Raw genomic sequence first — 21,453 nt, 5'->3', positions numbered from 1 at the left:
CCCATCTACAATCCTTACCCTTCGCCAATCATAGGAGAAGTTTCACCGACTGATCCTCGTATTCGACAAGCAGATCAGAGCCCTACTGATAATCTAGTTATCAACGAGGCAGATATGTAATTTAAAACTCGAATTTTTTTAAAACTGGATAAACTAATATTTATGACTAGCTATGATAACCAGTTAAAATAATGTTGATAATTATTTAACCGGTGAGTTACTAAAATTTTCAATGTATGCAATTTTAATTCTCTTAGAAGTGGAAAAATGTTGTTTATAGTCATTTAATCTGGTGCAATAAAATTCCTATACTATGTACTTATTAATTGATTGTACTTAATCCTGAAGGGCATCTGATAAAAGTGAAGTTAAGTTCATGGTTAACACTTTATTATTTCATGTGCTAGTCTGTTACCCTAAATCCCGCATTGGGAAATTATTGTTCATACGTGTTTTGACTTCTGCAAACCTAATTTGTAATTCGTTTCACTTTTCGTTTTGCATCTCGAGATCAGTTGCTAAACTTAACGTATTCTTTGATAATCGTATTCACTTACCTAGTAAAACAGACAAGTGAAAGATAGACGATTCGCTAAGCGATCTCAAAGATTAAATTGTGTTAAGTGCACTCGCCGCACAAGATAGCTTAACAAGAAATCTAACAGTGATTTGGATCGCCCAGATCCCCCTTTAAAATGGGAAAAATGGCAAATGCAGGCGAAGTTGGCTCTTCCTTCAAAAGAAAACATTGCATTGGATATTTTGCTCAAACCCACGCCCGAGAATGTTCAACTTCCTTCAGAAACGACTAACAAAAACACAATCACTGGTTCTTCTGCCGAAGCAGAACGAGAACGTCTAGCAAGAAATGCACAGCTGCAAATGAACTGGGAGAATCGGTGTCAAAAACAAAGAGACAGGAGTCATGTGTGGTGCTAAACCATGCATACCAGCTGATCGACAAACTGTCTTTCTGTGTCGATTACTCTACTTCTGCACCTATGGAGGCCAAACAGTATTACCACGATCGATAAAAAGGGCACGGAAACGCCCAAAATATTTTGGATTTGATAACAATGATTCGTCTGTGGAGTCAACCGACTCCTGCACGCCGAACCTGACACAGCCTCGAAAACGCCAAGCTGGTGACATTGAAATCGTACAACCTTCAGTTGTACAGACCATAGTAAAAAACAGCAGCACAAGTGGAACCCATCTACAATCCTTAACCTTTGCCAATTATAGAAGTTTCACCGACTGATCCTCGTATCCGACAGATCAGAGCCCTACTGAAAGTCTAGTAATCGACGAGGAAGATATGTAACTTAAAACTCGAACTTCTTAAAACTGGATATATTATTTATGATTAGCTAAAATAACCAGTTAATATATCGTTGATAATTATTTAACCGGTGAATAAGTTTTATTAAATAACCAATATTTTTACTAAAATTTTCAATGTATGCAATTTTAAATCTGTTAAAGGGGAGAAATGTTGTTAAAAGTCATTTAATCTGGTGCAGTAAAATTCCTATACGATGTACTTATTAATTGATTGTACTTAATCCTGAAGGGCATGTGATAAAAGTGAAGTTAAGTTCATGGTTAACCCTTTATTATTTCATGTGCTGGTCGGTTACCCTAAATCCCGCATTGGGAAATTATTGTTCATACGTGTTGTGACTTCTGCAAACCTACTTTGTAATTCGTTTCACTCTTTTCGTTTTGCATCTCGAGATCAGTTGCTAAACTTAACGTATTTTTTGATAATCGTATTCACTTACCTAGTAAAACAGACAAGACGATTCGCTAAGCGATCTAGTAAAACAGACAAGACGATTCGCTAAGCGATCTCAAAGATTAAATTGTGTTAAGTGCACTCGCCGCACAAGATAACTTAACAAGAAATCTAACAGTGATTTGGATCACGAAACAAGTACACATTATTGTTTGTGTACATTGAATTCTTTTGGGAGAAACAACGCCCAGATTCCCCTTTAAAGTGGGAAAAATTGCAAATGCAGGCGAAGTTGGCTCTTCCTTCAAAAGAAAACATTGCATTGGATATTTTACTCAAACCCAAGACCGAGAATGTTCAACTTTCTTCAGAAACGATTTACGAAAACACAATCGCTGGTTCTTCTGCCGAATCAGAACGAGAACGTCTAGCTAGAAATGCACAGCTGAAAATGAAATCGGATAATCGGTGTCAAAAACAAAGAGATAGGAGTCATGGTTGGTGATAAACCATGGATACAAGCTGATCGACAAACTGTCTCCAGGTTGCACCTCAGTGTGGGCACCGAAGGGGGACGAATTATATGCAGTAGAAACCCGCACCTCAAGATGGATACATTAACGACTGTGGAACTCTGGAGGACACATTCACCCACGCAACATCACTGGATAAGATAGCTTAAGAAATCTAACAGTGATTTGGATCGGGAATCAAGTACACAATATTGTTTGTGTACGACATGGCGATGTCAGCAACCCAAAAGCGGACCCCACTTGGCATTGAATTCTTTTGGGAGAAACCCAGCCCAGATCCCCCTTTAAAGTGAGAAAAATGGCAAATGCAGGCGAAGTTGGCTCTTCCTTCAAAAGAAAACATTGCATTGGATATTTTACTCAAACCCAAGCCCGAGAACGTTCAACTTCCTTAAGAAACGATTTAAGAAAACACAATCGCTGGTTCTTCTGCCGAATCAGAACTAGAACGTCTAGCTAGAAATGCACAGCTGAAAATGAACTGAGAGAATCGGTGTCAAAATCAAAGAGATAGGAGTCATGTGTGGTGCTAAACCATGGATACAAGCTGATCGACAAACTGTCTCTATGTTGCACCTCAGTCTGGGCATCGAGGGAGACAATTATATGCAGTAGAAAGCCGCACCTCAATACATTAACGACTGTGGAACTCTGGAAAATCATGGAGGACACATTCACTCACGCAACATAAGATAGCTTAAAAAGAAATCCAACAGTGATTTGGATCGCGAATCAAGTACACAATATTGTTTGTACGACAGTTCCAGTAGAGAGCCACTTGAGCCGTCAAATCACAGATGTCCCGGAAGAGAGCACATGGAGATAAAGGTGTGATGGGTTTAAAGGCAATTACTGTCAACAGGAATTAGGGGAAAGATATGTAATAGCCAGACATGTTGCAGGGGTCTATGAGATGTTTATTGAGACAAAGCTGTGTGAATTGTGTGAATTTAAGATAAAATGTCCTGCAAATCCAAAGCAACATTGTTAGGGCCCAAAAAGGTGAAAGTGTTGTGAAGGAGGAAGTTGTCGATTCGGAATGGGATTCTGTGGTTGCAATTTAATGTCAAATGTCTGGCTTCGTTGTTTTGGCGTTGACTGTTAATTGTTTTAGTTCGTTTTACTGTTTGTTTTAGAGGATGGTTATTGCGAGCTGGAAATTGGAATAATTGATTGCAGTTTATTAAAACAACGATAAACGTTATTTGCGAGTACATAACATAATGCTATAGTCGAGTCTCGTGTAACCATTCTCGTGATACCATGCTTGAGAAAAATTAAAACAAAATCGTATTGTATTCGATGTTCAGCTTAATTCATTTCACAACGATTGGTCGGGCATTTTCAATTATGGGCACAGTCTTTATTTGGATACAATTCACTGATGATGCAGCAGAATGTTCAAATGTTAGCTGTAAAAATAATTGCAATCAATTGACTTTTTACCACTCAATTAATTGTTTTGAATAGTCCCCATAATCAATTAATTTTTAGGCATAATTGCAATATATGGAAAACCCAATAAATTTTTCTAATTCCTGAGAATTTCACTGTTCAATTGCTGTAGTTTGTTATTGTTTACCTGTTCAGGTGACTAGTGGTGCCAGGAATTAGAGCTTAACGGGGAGAGAGCCGAATGGAAAAAACTAAAACAATAATATGAACGTTTTCAATTGAAGTAAAGTAAATGGAATAAATGATTATCTAGGGTTTTCGGTCGAGTTGAACTTCACTTGAACTCTGTGGCCTCAACCCCTTGACGGGTTGTAGTTGGTTGGATGGGGGAGGTTGAGTGGTGGTGGTGGTGAGTGGGAGGTTGGGTGGGGGTTGGGTTCTGTTGTAAGACCAAAAGAAAACGATAGTTTTCAGCTGTGGTTCAAACTTACAAGTAGAGACAATAAGATAAAAACGTTTAAAGTAGAATAAAAATGCATTGTTGAAAAGATGCGAAGGCGTCAAAAAAGCTAGTATACTTGAAGTAAAGGTGGGGGTAGTTCGTCACAAAACTACGGCCTTTCGGCTCTAATGGCGTCCACCTGACTCAGCGAAGTGAAGCAGAGCTTTAATTTAGGTCTGAGCTAATGTCTGTTTTTATCAGCCGTACTCATCATTTTTAGTTCTGCTTCAATGATATTTGTTTGAAAATCATGTTGGTTAACTGAAGTGTTGTACTGAGTCCTGTTATCACTCGCTAGCATGATTTTTAGCTTTTTATCTGTGGAGAAAATTTAATTGCCCCTAGAGTAGAGTTAACCACGGATAATTAGGTAATTAAGCACCGAAAACACAGACGGCACTTTGCGGTTAGAGGTCATCCAGCAAATTGCTGAGCACAGTTGAACAACAGTATGTTTGAAATGCATGAGCAAAACAAAAGAAAATGACTCATAGGGCGCAAAATTGCAGACTATACTTTGTAAAGTGTGACCTGATCAGAGTAATGCACAAAAATCAAGCTGTTTTTACTATCTTTCTAGCGCTGTATTCCAATGCGCGGTAGGTCTGGGTTACGGGTGCAACAAATCTCCGAACAATGAGGGGCCCTAAACTATGCCCTCACGAGTCTTTGACGCAATCATTTTCCACTCGGCTATACGGGTCTGGCAAATGCTGTTATCACATTCAATTTTATTTTAGCAGCAGACTTAAATTCTGAATGCGTGCAATTCAAATCACTCATAAAGATTAAAAAAGCGCAAAAAAAGTCACTCAAGAAGAGGAATCGGTAGAATGTTCTAGAAGAAAACGGTCAAGAGAAAATTTTGCATAAAGACGAACACAATTACAATAATTGCTTCCAGTTCCAGAGCAAAAAAAACTTTGAATGAACTCAAAGTGATTCCATTTGCTAATGACGGTTTTTTTTTAAAAAAAAAAACCAATTGGCTGAACCACAGTATGAAAATTAACTAATTCGTGGTTGAAACTGGTCCTGTTAGACACAGAAGCAAAGATAAGATAGCTTAACTTTCAAGCAGTACCTTGGAATTACTATTGACAAACATTTTAAGTTTACTGAGTTAATTTCGTTATTAAAGGGAAAAACTGAACAGGTTACCAAGCATATTAAATCAGCTGGAGAAAATACTGACCGTTTTGTAGTTAAACTTTTACATGGTATGTGTACATGAAACTGTTGAGTATGCTGTAATTTTATACGGGACTGCATGTATAACACTCTTGAATTTTAAAACACTAATTGTTCTCGAATTTGGGGAATAAGATTTCTGAAGCTGGATCAAAAATTAAATTTCAGCAACGCGTCTTTGATAAACGAACATAAAACTTCGCTTGACTAAGGATAGCCTTTTAAAAACTGTAGATGGCCGTTACATAAACTGTGTTTGCATTTATTTAACAACGTGTCAATGGATTTTAAAACCAAATTATTATTAATAACGCGATAGAGCTTCCACTTAGAGAGCCTAAAATAGCAAGTAATCAAAGAAATTGTTTGTTTAACATAGATCAAATTAGTTATTTGTGATTGTTCACTAAAATTAAAAACAGAAAACGAAGAAATTCAATTTTGTCGAGGAATTTCAAAGGTGAGATTAGTTTTAGCCAAATCTTATGGGCAACAAAAAATTTTATGGCGTTTTTGCAGCTAAATCTAGATGAAGTATAAATTATAACTAACATTCCTTTTAGTTCCGTGGCGCATTCGTAAACTTCTCGCTAGCGAAGAGATCGCAAGTCAAAATTTAAAAAATACGTTAAAAGAAGTTTTAAAAATCCGAACCACAAATATTAAAGCGACAACTTTGTTCGAGAGCAGTTAATCAGCTGCAGTTCGACTCAAACTTGAAATATATCTGAAACTAAATAAATTTTAAAACTTCAAAAACTCTCAACTCAAAAGTCAAATAATTAAGCATTAGATCATTACGTCATTAGGAGTTTCTAACGAGTCTTCCATTTTTGGCGACAGTATTTCCCAATTTGAAGGTCTTTCGCGTTTTTCAGGTGACAATTTTTCCATTTTAATTTTAAAATTTTCACGAATTTCATCTGTTTCGTCAGCATTATTACCAGAAGCCTCGGCGCTAGCTTGTTCCATTTTTATTTCAGCTGGCGGTTCTAATTTTACTTCAACTTTCGAGGTTATTCTTGAAGGTCCACTAGTCGAAGAATCGGCTTCCGTTTCCGAATCGGAATCAAGTTCGAAACGACGACCTTTCGCGACCCGTTCGCCAGCGTGTTTAGCGTGGGCTACTATTAAATCTGCTATGTTCTGCGACACGTTGCTTATACATTTTCTAGTCAACTCTTCGATATCGACGTTTGATAAATTAAAAAGACCGTCGTTGGTCGCATCGCTAACAATTTCATCTTTAACGTCAGGATCGGTTTTCGACGCTAAACAATCCGCGCATTTCATTTCTCCTGATTTAAAATCAGTGACAAAAATGATACCATTCGAATGCTGTACACATGTTGACGAAGAACAGTTAACACATGAATATTTTGCACGTGCATTGCATACATTACAAAAATGGCAAGGGCAAATCCATTTTTCTTTCAATTTTGACTGTTTATCTTTCGCAGAAAGACAAATTTCGTGGTACGCTCTCGTACAAGCAACTCGGTCGCATTTAAAAACCAATTCTCCGCCTTTTTTGCATTGGAAGCACGTTTCATCGTGTGAATTTTCGTTGTTGCTTTGCTGTGAATTTCTATCACTTTTTGTACGGCCTTTACTTGGTCTTTTGGTTGACGTCTCCTCGGCCAGTTTAGACTTGACTCCGATGTATCCAGAACAGCTTGGAGCACTACAGAAGCAGCGAATTTTTGTTTCTCCTAAAAATATATATCCGAATGAATACCTTTGTCACAATACTATGAGTAGCAGTATAACACGATACGTCCAATACAAGATCTCCAATATTCTATCTTTCAGGCAGAAACATACAAAGAAAGAAGAGATTAAAAATAAATAGCCCAGAAGAGTCTTCATACCACCTTGTTGCAGCTTATTATAGCCCAACAACAAAAATTAAGAAGAAAAATTAAACCAATTTAGGCTTACGTTTCCTTTGAGTTTTAGTAGTAAACAACCGCCAGTTTAGTAAAATTGTAAATGAGAAAACTAATTGATCACAAAAAAATCAGAAGTCAGGCGCACAAAATTCAATAGTAAAAATGATTAAATGAACCAAGAAAACATAGCCCCAAGACTTGACGACTCGGAACAATAGCAGCCGAAAGAAACCATGAAATTATAAAGAAATTACAAATTGAGAAAATTCCAATGAAAAAGCAACAAAACTTACAGAATTCAATTAATCGCGATGCAACAAAAAATTATATTCTCTGCTTTCATTAAAAAAGTATGTCGACGAAATAAAAACGGAAGAAGACGGTAAAATAAAAAAAACAACAGGAAAATGGGCCCACATTTGATTCAATTCGCAATATTTTCAATCTCAAAGCACAAAAACCATAAAAAAACTAAGTGCAATCATTAAAACCTCCTTAGAGGTTGAAAACTTTTAAAAATGACAAAATCCGCAGCAAGCCCTCTTACAGGTCGAAAGTGCTACAATACCATCAAAAGCAAAAACCTAAAGTTTGCTTCAAAGCATTAAAGTGCCAATGGAACGCCCTAAAAGCAACAAAATCATATAAAAAGTATTTAAAATAATATCAAAGACTATTAACAACTTTTGGAACAAATTTTAAACTTTTTAGAAAAAATTCACAGGCGAACGCCTGTGCGGTTTTTTTAGAAAAACACACAGGTGAACAAAAAAATTCTCTCAGCAAAGAAATATTAAGATCAATTATATCTTTTTTCGAAAGATCTTTTTCAAAAGGCTCTACAATAATTGCTTCGAACGGCAATTAGAAATGCACCCGTTCTGATAACTTAATTTAATTCAATAAAAAGGATAAGCGATGAAAGCCAGGACAAATACCCATTGAAGAAACACCTCAGGTGACAAAATAATCAAAATTTTACCCTATTGGTATCAGAAAAAAAATCAGCATAATATTTAGAAATTGAATTTGTTCTGTTCTGTAATTAACATGAAAAAAGAGCAAAAATGCAAAGATATTTTCAAAAATCACAGCGACTGATTACGATCCGAATTTATTTAGGACTGTAAAAAAACAATTAGAACAAAACTAGCCTTGCCATTGCTGTTTGTCCATCACGTAATTATTCCAAATACTATGGAACAGGATAATTTGACAAAAAATGTCATCATATCAAAAATAAATTATGGATTTTAGATAATTATCTAGTTAAGTTAGCACAAAACCGGCAAAAGTTTAATTTAAGAACACTCTCAATGGAAGCGAAAGTAAAACCAGCCATTTTTGGGAGTAATTGAAGATTGTGTCCGCAGTTTTTAGGTGTGTTAATCCGGCAAATTAACAGAAATGACTAAAGAAGCTTCATTCGTGCATTTTTGATAAGAGACTGAATTTTGAAAACTTTAGCAAAAATTAGATGAAATGTAGGGGCCACATTATAGAAGCCTAAAATCCCATTAGTGGTCATACTTTGCGCTACAAGAACATAAAAACTAACCTAATGTCTCTAAATTGTAATTGAACGTCAGTTCTTCATTCTTCTCAATGTCCCTTAGGGCAAAAACGCCCACTCGTTGGTCCCCATTAACAGTCCACACCTGCGTTTGGCAATTCGGCTCACAGCTGTGATTGATAAATCTGAGATGATTTCCTTTCTTCGAAGCATCAATGACACGATCTCTATCCAAAACACAAAAATAGAAGTTATAATTCTGCGTCAAGTTCTGGTTGCGAACTCTCGCTTTGCATTCATTTTCGTCTATTAATTCACCGCAATACTCTCCAACAAAAACGCCGCAGGAAATGTCATCAGACGCCCTTAGCCCCCAGCCTTTATTTTCAGACTTAAATATGTCAGTGGGCGAGTACTGAAACATCGCGAAGCGCTGGTTCTGACACTTATCCGCCCCGGCCGGGCAAGTAGCGGGGTGGCATTCATACTGGGTAATTCTGTTCATACAATTGCTATCCGGACCACACGGATCAGGGTCCGTAGACTTGCATGAACAAACCGAGTTTTCACTCACAGCGCACGTCTTGACTTTGACGGGGTAAACCGGTCTATTATGGGGCATGTATTTATACGGAGGGGGTTTGTCCGAATCGTCAATTTTTCTTTGCGCGTCAATAATTTTCTGCTCGTTTCTGGCGCAGAATTGTTGAAAAGCGATTACTGCTTCTTTAACACCTCGAACGTATTGTTGATTAAGCCCTGAGCCTCCACTGGAATTGTTGCTCTTAGTTTTATCGTCGTTTTCTTCGTACAGGAAAACCCGATGGCCGGGTAACCATGAGTAGTTATAAGTACCCAAAAAGTAAACAACATACTCGCCTATACTGCTATGAGACCTCATAACTTGCTCTGGAATAAGCCACGGGTGAACTATTTGTGCAGGCCACCACCGATAACTGGCAAGTTTAGCCCAAACAACGTCGCCGTATTTGGGAAAACTCCCACATCTGCAATTTTCACACAACCAGTGCTTTTCATCACTTATAAATTCATCGTTGGGTAAACAAGCTCGGTGAAATGCGGCTGGGCAAAATTCACAGCAAATCAAGTCACCACCTTTCGCGCAGAAAAAACACCAATTTACATTAACGTGCTTATTTGGGTATTTAAAATGCAACGGGCAAACTAGGTACGAACTGGATATGATGTTAGAACCCGCAGGTATGCAACTGTCGTCGTTTATTGTATGGTAAGCTAATGGGCATCGATGGCATTTTATGAATTTTCCACGCGAATGATTGGAATCGTGAGGGTCAGCGACATAACACGTTGCACATATATGTTGTGGACATACAAACTTGTTATGACCATTTTTATGACCATCGTTACCATAACAAGTCATCGCATCTGTCAAACCTAACTCTTCATGCTCAGTTTCATTAAATCGCAATTTGTATTTCTCAGCGCACTTTTTGTGGTAAAACTTCCGGCAAAATTTGACAGAACAAAGCAAAATATTTTCGCTATTTTTTGGTTCTTCTATTTCTTCCATGCAGGCAAAACAAAAAATTTCATTATTTCTGCATTCTTTACATATAAATTGAGACGAATCACTACTTTCAAAATCATTGTATAGATCTTGATAGCAATGTCTGTGGTAAAATAAAACACAATTTCGACACAAAAGCAACTCGCCCGGGTGCTCACAAACAACACAAACACTATTTTTGTAAAATTGCGGGTTCGAAATGATTGCCGACCACTGAACTAAAGCCGTTTCCAGATCTGACTGTTGATTTTTTGGTCGACCTTTAGCGGTTCTTTCTACAACCGAACCTAACTTCGGGTTTCTGCTGAGGGCTTCCAAAGTTGATTGAACTTTCAATGGAGCCAATTCCGCCGAAAATGTTTTCAGTTTCTGTTTCGCTTTCCGACCCTCAACCGAACTCGTATCACTCATTGAATCATTCTCACTGTTTCCTAAACTTTGACAATCATCGGCAGAGGCGGTTCTCAAACTAGCTGCCAATTTTCGCTTCCTCGAGTTCTGTATGGCTAATTGAAGCGACCCGGTTTTCGGCCCTAGATTAACTGAACAAACCGGTTTGGGCTCAAAATGGAGCTGTTTCACCAACTCTTCGGGCAACGCATACTTCCTATTAGGGAACTTTTCTGTAAAGAGTTCAATTCTAGCCGAGTAATCAGAAACACTTTTCAATTCATTAGCATCTAGAATTGCTCTTTTCCACGGCTGCCTCAAATCTTTCGGCACCTTTTGTTGGCAATTTCTCGTGTTTTTAGTTTTCTGACTTAATAAAGCGTAGTCGACAACCGAGTTATACCATTGTATATTTTCTTTATGTAAACTGTGAATTACTGGGTTTAAACCTAAAGTTGAAATCTGACAGAAATTCGGTTTGAGAAAATGTTCACTTGCGTGACTTGGCGATTTCAAAATGCTTGAGCTATCTTGCAAAATAATCGACGGCCACCAAGGCAAATCTTTTACTTTCGCCCAAACTACGGACCCTATTATTGACGCATCGTTTTTAATACTTTGCTTAAAATTTCCGAAGCCGTTATCAATGCAGGAATTTAACTGGAAATGGGCGGGTTGAGTTAATTCAAAACATGACTTTTTAATTTTATCTGAAGGTTCACATCCCGTAGTCTTATGCAAATCAGTCGATGTTTCATCTTGCATAATCTTTTCTGCTGAAACGTCAGCTAGATGATCGATATCTTCATTTGGTAAATTAGTCGTGACGTTCGCTTCTTGTAATATCATAGTCGATTCGCTATCTGAAAACAGAGAACTCCGTTGACCATACCAAATCAGCGATATATAGACGCTACTAAGAAACAAAAAGATGTTAATTTAACGTTAGATAAAACGATACCATTGGCTGCTATGATCAGATTTTGAGTACTTTGATTTTTTTGCTCCAACCTCAAAATTTATTTGTGGATCTGGGCGGGGGGATTAAGAACTTAACACTAAACTGGCTTCTTTGTGAAGTCAATGTTCACCGAACGATTTTCTTTTGCTGTTGTTTTATTCACGTGCAGCGATTTGACTTAATTTCGCTGCTTTAACGGATGAATTTTTCTTTAAAAGCTACCAAAAGTGTAGAGCTTTAATTAGTGCATAGTAACAAATATTTTTACCCCTCGCCTTATGATCATTGGCTTATATATTATGTTTTCATAAAAGATTAAATACTTTTGGCCTTCTTTTCTTATTACTTAATCTCATAGATAGGTTTTCTAATGAGTTTGGCACCTATTTGTTGCTCTGATTGTTGTCTTAACAAACTGTCACCATTGTTGACAAATGACATTGGTTTCTAGAGAAGCATGAGGTTCAACTGTTTAAAAGTGTCGGTTTATTGTTTCTAATTGTTCATAAAAACAATTTATTTTCTTATAAAACTGAGCTTTCGATTTTTTAATAGTTTTGTTGCCCTTTTTGTTGTATTAATGATCGGTCTCAGTAATGATAGTTCCAATTTTCTGATTAGTCAGGTTCATATCAAATCATTTTAAATCTCCAATTTAAAACTTATGTTATCAGTAAAAGCTTACCGAAATTACGCGTTCTTAATGTAATTACTATTTTTCGTGCTGTCTTATGGCTCAGTCCCGGAAATAAAGTCATAATTACTTTCTTTGTAGTCGTAAGTGAACTTAATTCATTATTCCAAATGACATTTGGTTTTCGAATTGAACTGATTTCGAAGGATATGCTCTAGGCGGAAAGTTTGCTTTGATAATCTGTGTTAGAAAGCAAGAAGTAAACACAATTGCAACTCCGAAAGAACAAGTAAATGAGCCCTGCAGCCTTCACTACGCCTGACATATTTACTAATTAAATATATAAATCAGAGTAATTCAAAAATAACCTCTCACACGAAATACAGTATTGAGATGAAACACTTGAAATTTAGCAATGAAATCCCAGAAACGATTTAAAACGAAGAGTTGTAGGGGCAACAATTAGTAACAATTGATCTAAATCAGTATGACTGGTAGTTACCTAAACCTTTAGAAAACTGAGGTTGACCTGATACGAGTACAAGAGCAAAAAAAACTTGATTAATTAATTAGGAAACCTAATTAAAAAATTGGAACATTCTGGCACTAGCAAGTTTTGATGAAAAATTCTGGCAGCACCCTCTGCGGTTACTGGCGGCAGCATGCACCTAATTAGCGCCCGAGGAACGGCAAGCGAACGTCCCAGGCAAGGATACAAAACTGCTGGTGTTTCTGTAAAGAAGTACATTGTAAACAACTGTCTTTCAAATCAAAAACAAAACTTCGAAACTGCTCCAACTAACTCAGAAAAAGATAAGTAAACACAACAAAAAACAGTAACAAAAATAAAGTCCAAATATGTGCTTAGCTAAATCTTCGTTTTGAAGTTTATAAAGTAATTAACATTATGGCGAAACCTCTTTTACTGGCACAAATTGAAAGATGTGATGTTTTCAAGAATGACATCCTTTTTGCTTAAACTGCTAAAAATCTAGCTGCGCGATATTTAATGCAATTGCGTTGAATTTTGCGTCCCCCAAGTGGTTCAAAAACACGCTTTGTTTTCTGCAGACGGGTTTCTCTCAAATTAAGATAGATTCTAGAGAAGAGCTACAACAACCGTAAAGAAGCAGCCCATAGTGAATACTAGGTTTAATACTACTGTCCGTTCTTTTTCTCTTACTATAGTTTTGTTCAAGAAAAAGCGAGATAAATTTTTTCAATTAATTGCATTTATCTGAAAAACTCGTTCATAAATCATTTATTCTTTATCCAAACTAATTACCTATATCTAGAGGCCAATCATAATCATGAGTCCCAGACGATTATGAAATGAGGTTAATTCCATCAGAAGCAAAAAAATCAGATAGGCACTTTAAAAATGGGACTTCAATATCACGTTTCCCCGAACTCACTTTCCATTTTCTCCTATGCCCTATATTTTTACATATCATATTTTCCCATTTTCACAGAAGACACAGGAAAAGTTCTGATTACATTCTATAGAGCGACTGAATTTCTGACAAACCGCAAGCATATTGTAGCGGATTTTTTCAGCGGTAGTTTGTTCGAACTTTGATTCTGAATTTAATAGGCGCTTCGATTATACACGCCACATATCTTATACTCACCCAAAAACCCATGATACTTTACCAGCAGCGGATTGAATAACAACTCTCAATTTATATTATGAGTCAAGCTAAGTACATGATGCGAGGGGGGGGGGGGGGGTGTCCAATGGGTGGAAGCACAATAGATCACCTTAGGCGTCAATTCTGTTTTTCAACAATTCTTCTAATATCATGCAAGACTACATCCTTCAATTAACGAAATATCAGCAGTAAAGCAATTTCATTCCATAAATTCACAATTTCTGTACACATTCTACTTCTATTGTCAGACATTTGGGGCAGTCTGTTCATGTACAAACCCCCAGACGTCTTGAGAAAAAACACCACTTTCAACTTCAACGTGTATTAATTTAAGAGCTGAACGGATAAAAGCAATACTTTTTAATGTATTTCTATATATCTCGATAAGCAAGGGTAACTACAAAGTATTATTATAAAATAAGCAATAAGAGAGAAAATGTGCTTTTTAGCACATATAGTAGGTATAGTCTTTCAGTTGGATTTTATCACGCATTTCGGAGGAATTAAGTTCAATTACAGAGCCAATTTTATGCGGTCGATTCAGGAAAATAACTAATTTGCGTTCAATTCTGTAGATCGTAGTCAAACGACACAATTAATTTGTCTATAATCCTCTGAGAGAAAACGTCTGTCTAGAGGAAACTGCAGCGGCAATGCTCATTTGTAAATGAAAACCCCCAATTTATTTTTTTTTAAAAAGAATGGCAAACGTGATAATAAGAGAAAATAAAATGAAGTACCATGATCGACCATCTTCAAATAGAACTAAATTTCGAACATGCGAGATACACGTTTGCAAACAAACTTAAAGCCAACGGCAAATTTTTACAGCGTGAGCTAAAAATGCAATTATTTCACTAAAAATGCAATTATTACAGTAAATATCTATGTTTATATAACAAAATCAACCGAAGCTCAAACCATTGTACGTGAAATTTAAGCAAATTTTCTAGAACTTGGCACATTATAACAATTTTAAAAACAAAAGTTTTAGGGTTCAGAGGACTCGTAACACCCTAATCCAACATAAACCGAACATAAGTCGGCTTTGCGTAATAGTCAGTTACTATTCATTAGATGATAAAATTTGTTCCAAGATCAATTGAGTGGTGGGGGAGCTACATACCCGAAAGACAATTGCTGTCAAGTAAAATGAGGCCAATCAATATTTCACGTAGAAAGATGAGCGTAAAATGATAGTAATATCCGTTATCAGAAGAATATTTTAATTCTTGATTTCGGAATTTTTAGCTGTAAAATGGCCAGTTATTGTTCCTACCCCACTTGTGGGGGGAGGAACTATATACTCAAATGGGGTTTTTTTGTTCAGACAATTTTCGCCGATCCATATATTCATCTTAGCGAAATGTGAGTGGTATCATTAAAAAGCTCGTCCAGAGTTAGGAATTAAAAAGATTTTTTTAATTTCGTTTTTTCCGAGGATTTATCGAGTTTTAAATTTTTGCGTGAACACACGACATTTGGCAAGATTTTGTTCATTTTTAGCTTAATTTTCGTTCAAATTAAGATTTTTTTCATGAAAATATCAATTCAAGATTACATTTCATGCTACTGAATGAAACATTTTTTAAATCTTAATAGACGAAAGGCGACAAAAATGCTAGTTTTGGTCTCATGGGTAAGTTTACTATAAAAAAAACTAGTCACTTTCCATATCAAGCTTCAGCAACGACTAACCTCACTTATAGTCAAATGAAGCCCAATGAACAAAAAATTCGTTTTCGAGGGATCGCACATTTTTGGCTTCTACTCCTACTTTTCGTAATTTTTAATGAAAATTTGATTTTATTTTTGAAATTTTACTAAATTTGTGAAGTCTTATAGCATATAATCCATGACTAAAAATGACATAGGCTTCCTAATGAGCATTAAGTGGATCTATCTAGTGCATTGAGTTGATAGCTAGTGGCTGGTAAGACATTTAAAAAAATTTTCGATTTTTTTGAACATTAAGCAATCTTAAACCTATCTTTCTGAACTGTAGGTCATTTTCAGGACCTCCCTCCTTTCTACTGCAACCGATATTAATCTGGATAGCAATTTTGACTTCAAACTATTGGTTTTATGACTTCGATGCCACGAGTTTTCATGATTTTTTATTAATTTTCGGATATTTCTCATTAATTTGGTTCTTTTTTTAATGTTATAACAATATCATAACACTGATAGTTCTCATTTGCTTAGAAAAAACGTTAATAAATGATAGAGAAAATTTTCAGAGAAAGGCTTATGGTTTAAATGGCTCCGACAATTTCTCCTCACACTTTTCTATCGAATTGTTTATTTTTTGCCTGTATTTGTTGTTTTCATAACCATAAGACTTACTGTTATAGTTTTTTGATGACTTATGAATAACAAACACCATAGTATTCCCATCAAGGCATAATCTAGCGTGTTTATCGATTTCCTTTGAAAGCTATGGAATTTATGGCGTTGATTTTACGTGTTTTTAGTAAAAATTTCGTGGTTTTGATATACTTGTTTATATTTGTTGTTTTGAAGTCATTTTTTAAACGAAGAAAAATCCCATTGCGGTTATAAAATAATTGGAGATAGAAAGTTTCTACTTTGCTGTTTTTGACTGTTTTTTACTCTTTTTGTAGTCGTATGAGAGGTCTCATAAACTTCTAATTGGGGATAGAATGAATGATGTTACTCAATGCAGTCAGTTCATATGGATTAGCCTTAAAGTTAATGATAATCTTCGTTTACAAAATTTTTTAAGCTCTTCAGTTTTTGTTGTTCTTCTCGTTAACTTGTAACTTATTATCACTGAGAGGTCCCATTTAATTCCATGTAATTCAAAAATTAACGTGTCTATTGATATCGTTTCGTATATGCAGTTTCGTTTGGTGGACGATATGCGTTTTTATAAAATTTTTGTTGCTGGTCAATATTTGTGTTCCTTGGTCTGTTTTTAGCACATTCGCGTAATAACAGATCCCAATGATTTTCAAATAAGGACCATGTGAATTTATTTAATCGTTCAGTATATTGTCAGCTGAATTAATATAGATAATTATTGAAACAAAAGAAACAATATTCAGATAAAGCTAATGATTTTAATGGCTTCAATAATTTGTGTTTTCGCAATTTGTTTGGGTTTTTTTAGTTTTTCTATAACTTTTGTTCATTTCTATGGCTTAGTCTAAACAAATACAGGTCCTATCCGTTTCGTAATAACTTTTTAGTGAAATTATCAGGAATTATTTCGTTAAAGGCTCAGGGTTTTTGAGACGTATGAAGTTAAACGTTTTTAAAAACGTTGATTGATTTTTGAATTTTGACTCATTATTTCTTTTTTTTCGACTCGTTACCCAGTCCCGTTAAGAAAAAATTCTATCTGCTGTGTACTTAAGAAAGAGTAAATTTGTGTAGCTAAGGTTTTTTTGATCTGATAGCATTTTGGCGTTGTTACAAGGTGCTTTTAAATTTAGTTATTGAGTTTTTGGCGTGAAATTTTTGTTTTTGCTGATTTTGTTGTTTGTTTTTTTTTCTCGTAGTCTTTTTAATGGCAGATTTCGTGACCGCTTTAATGAGGCCGGGCATTATGTAATTCAATTAGTAGTTTGGGTGTGCAAAGATTTTTTTAACTCAAACATATATTTTTGATTATCTCTTCATTTGGTTGACAATTCAGACATTGCGTCAAACTCTTTCGCGAAACAAACAGCAAACCATAAAACGGACTTAGTTTTGACTTGAAAGATTAGTTTTTCCTGTGAGCCAAATATTGATTATGAGAAAACTCTTTTAACAAGTTGATTTGCCTGCAAGCTCGACTTGTCAACACATGTGTGGTCTGAATGTACAGAGATAAAGTGTATTTCTCTATTAAAAGTAAAATGTACAACAATGAAATGAAGTCTTAAGGAGCAAATAAGGACACAAGAGGTTATCATATATACCCTATGTCGAGAGTTTAAGAGCAGTTGATGGAATGGTTAGCGCACTATGCTTGGATCTACAAAATGCGGGTTCGAATCTGGTAAATTTGACAGTAGTTGCGCAAGCTCAGACTCCCACCAAAAGTTCTAACTACGACATTTATGTACCCATAATAATTAGAGCCACTTGTTTAGACTTTAAATGGTTTATGGATTTTAACGAAAATCGACTTTTACTTCTTTCTGAAAATGGAGGAACGAAAACGAACCACAGAGAGGCTTAAATGACTATGACTAGACCTTCAAAAAGACAAGCACTGTCAAAATTTGAAATTAATTGGCGGATTTCTCATTTTAAATAATTTTGCGGTAGTGCCAATTGTTTAATTGCCATTTTGAGATGAAAAGAGAAACTCAACAACATACAGTCTAGACTTGGGTACAAAACACACACCAATCAGCATTTGATCTTATAGTGTGAAAACAGCACTTGTGCATTATAGGCATTAAAATTAGGAAAAGGAAAAAAACAAAAATTACGGAAATTGTTGAGAACTAATGATACGGAAAATGGGAAATGATTTTTCTTAGCTCTTGGAAGTTTTAACAAGACAATGCAAAACAACTGTAATACCGACAAAAACGGCTGATTACAATAATGGCTCCTAAAAAAACATTAATACAAATTATATCAATTTATGTTCAAGCAACAGCAATGAAAAATGCTACATGATCAACAAATGTCTCATTCAATATATACGGTCAAAAATAAGGGCAGCAAGCAGGTAAAATATTTTCAAATCCAGTTTTGTCGATATGCTACAAAACATATGATGATTGTCAAGTTCAAATAATGCAGAGAAAAAACGAGCGAACTAGTATCTGGCAATGTTAGGGACTAAATTCAACAATTGGTATCCGAGTCACTCATTGTTCTAACTCGCAGTACAAAATTGGGGTTTATGACCCTTTACGCCAGCTCAACGTCTTTGTTTAGCCAATTTCAGCTGATCGTCAACGTTAGCGAAGATAAAATAGCGGATTGAAAATTAGCGGGATTTCATTCTAACACTTCATACAATTTTTTTACCTTATCGCATATGCTTGGGTAGTATAAACATTCAATAGAAAAATTATAAATATTATCAGTTTCAAGAAACGTACCAAATAAGTAGTACCAAAATATAACAGTTTTAATAAATCCTCCCTTCAAAAAAACTGATCAATTGCCATTATCAGATGAAAAGAGGAAATGAAATGAATAACATACATTTTAGATTGCGGAAAGTGCGGAAGAAAATCAAAACAAGAACTCATGGCAATTGTTGAGTTGGAAAATAGGGAAAAATGAGTTCACTTTCAATAAAAGCAGAATAACTCCAAAGACGTAAAACAGCTGGTTACATCAGAGACGCTTACAGGCACTCACAAAACTTTCTCACACGTTATATCAATTTATATTCTTGCAACAGTGATGAGAAAACGTAATACGAACCACAGGGTTCTAAAAACGCATCGTTCCATATATAAGGTCTAAAAGGGGCCAGTTAGCATTAAAAAAATTAAAATTATTGCCAGTTTTGTCTTGATCTTACTTAATGTATGATGATTGTCATGTTCAAATAATGCAGATTTGTAAAAACGAGCAAACTTATAACTGGCATCCTTAGAAGCTAAATGCAAGAATTGGTATTCGAGCCACTTGTTTCAACTTTCAGCACTTAATTGGAGTGTTATGACTTTGTGCCAGCTCAACATTTTAGTTCAGCCCAATTTAGCTTATCGACAGCGTTGGCGAAGATACAATAGAGGTATCAATAGAACCTTCTTCAAAAAATGGATCGATATTTATTGACGCTATTTCAAACTTTTGTTACTCCAAAAAAGTGGATTGAATTATTATGCTTTTTAAGCCTTTTCACATTTATATGCTTGGGTAATTTCAACAATCAAAAGAAAAAATAAAAATTTCATCAGTTTCACGAAACAAAAACAAGCCTTATGGTTTTTTCTAATAAGAGCGATTTCAGGCTCGTTTCAGATTTTTCAATTGAATTTCTTGCGATTGAAAATACTCTTGTGGCACGATTTTAGAACTTTTAAAAAATCTGCTTAAATACAAACTCTTTTAGGCATAATTATTCGAACAATTATGTGTCCCAAAAATGGTTAGCTGAAAACCAAGCTACATCTGTTCAATCTGATGCAACCAAAGGGAACTTAATCGCAAGCACTAAGTAATTATAAAAAGAATCTATATTTTGGCCTTTTCGGATTTCTGTCTAGGGATTTTCTGGCTCAACCCGTATCGGTATGGTACTAAACACTGTTCAGCAGAGCTTTGAATAGGCTAAAAAGTATGTAAGAAAATCAAAAAATCTACACAAATTGAGAACCAAATAAATTGCCTGTCTTTCTGAACTTCGACCCGTACTTTATGAAGATGTCATTGGCAGTTTGGCGTAGATTTAACTAGTCACGTTAATTGAAAGCAACTGGAATGTAAAATACTGTTTGGTAATTTCAAAAATCAATAGAAAAATTATACATTTCGTCAATTTCACGAAACAAAAATAAGATGCAGCAAAAATACAATTTCAGTAAATCCTCAATGCAACGCTAAATCCATGTAAGAAAAATTTCGAAAAACTTTTTTAAGCAGCGTGCTTCCCATTGAAAAGTTCAGGATGGTTCCTTCTAATAAGAAAGATTTTCCAAAGTTGCTTCAGATTTTTCCAGTGAATTTCTTGCGGTTGAAAATCATTTTTTCGGCACAAGATTAAAATTGTTCCCAAATAATTTTTTGACAGTTTCTAGAAATATTAGATAATCTGCTTAAATACCATCTCTTTTAGGCATAATTTCCAAAAAAAAATATGTATCCTAAAAATGCTTAGCTGAAAACCAATCACCATTTGTTCAATCTGATTCAAGCAAATGCAACCTATTCAAAAGCAATTGGTAATTGTAAGAAAGAATCTCAATTTCTACTTTTGCAGATTTCTGTCTTGGGATTTTCTGGCTCAACCCGTATTGGATATAATACTAAACAATGTTCAGCAGAGCTTTGATTAGGCTAAAAAGTACCCAAAACAATCGAAAAAATTCTACACAAATTGAAATCCAAAAAAAAAACGTTTGCTTGCTTCGACCCTTACTTTAAGAGGATGTCATTGGCAGTTTGGCGTAGATTTAACCAGTCATGTTAATTGAAAGCAACTGACAAGCAAAAAACCGGGTGCAAATTTTAGATTGAAAAGCACACTGTACCATAGAGCTCTTTGCTCTTAATTTTTTGAAGATTGCTTTTTTGTTAAGATATATCCTCTCGTTCAAACTCCAGCCACTACGGTCCAGTTGAAATTTTGAGGAAGTCATCGAATATAAACAAATCATCAGAAAATACAGCTGTCAAGTTTTGTTTTAGTATGAACTCAGTTTAATTTTTTTAATTCAATTTTCCATATTCGGACAATTTGAAACTTTGCATAGTTTAAATACAACAAAAAAAAACAATTCGGTTCCATACGTACGTGCCAACGAACAACAATTACAATTTTTTCGCGCCTTTTATGTTTTTGAATGCCGCTTAGAG

The 21,453-nt window shown here is 35.3% G+C and overlaps 1 protein-coding gene across 1 annotated transcript; it reads right to left on the bottom strand.

Moving 5' to 3' along the window:
* Positions 1-6,083: 6,083 nt before the first annotated feature.
* LOC142354489 (histone-lysine N-methyltransferase, H3 lysine-36 specific-like) lies at positions 6,084-11,562 on the bottom strand. Its single transcript, XM_075406805.1, has 2 exons — positions 8,810-11,562; positions 6,084-7,071 (listed from the first exon to the last, which is right to left on the bottom strand). Exons 1-2 carry the CDS (start codon positions 11,550-11,552, stop codon positions 6,149-6,151), a joined length of 3,666 nt encoding a protein of 1,221 aa, XP_075262920.1. The 5' UTR covers positions 11,553-11,562; the 3' UTR covers positions 6,084-6,148.
* Between the last annotated feature and the right edge of the window lie 9,891 nt (positions 11,563-21,453).

Source organism: Convolutriloba macropyga, chromosome 15, assembly GCF_964194025.1.
Source record: "Convolutriloba macropyga chromosome 15, txConMacr16.3, whole genome shotgun sequence".
Classification (NCBI taxonomy): domain Eukaryota; kingdom Metazoa; phylum Xenacoelomorpha; order Acoela; family Convolutidae; genus Convolutriloba; species Convolutriloba macropyga.
Note: the sequence above shows the minus strand (reverse complement) of the source record. Positions and strands in the feature narration are given on the sequence as shown.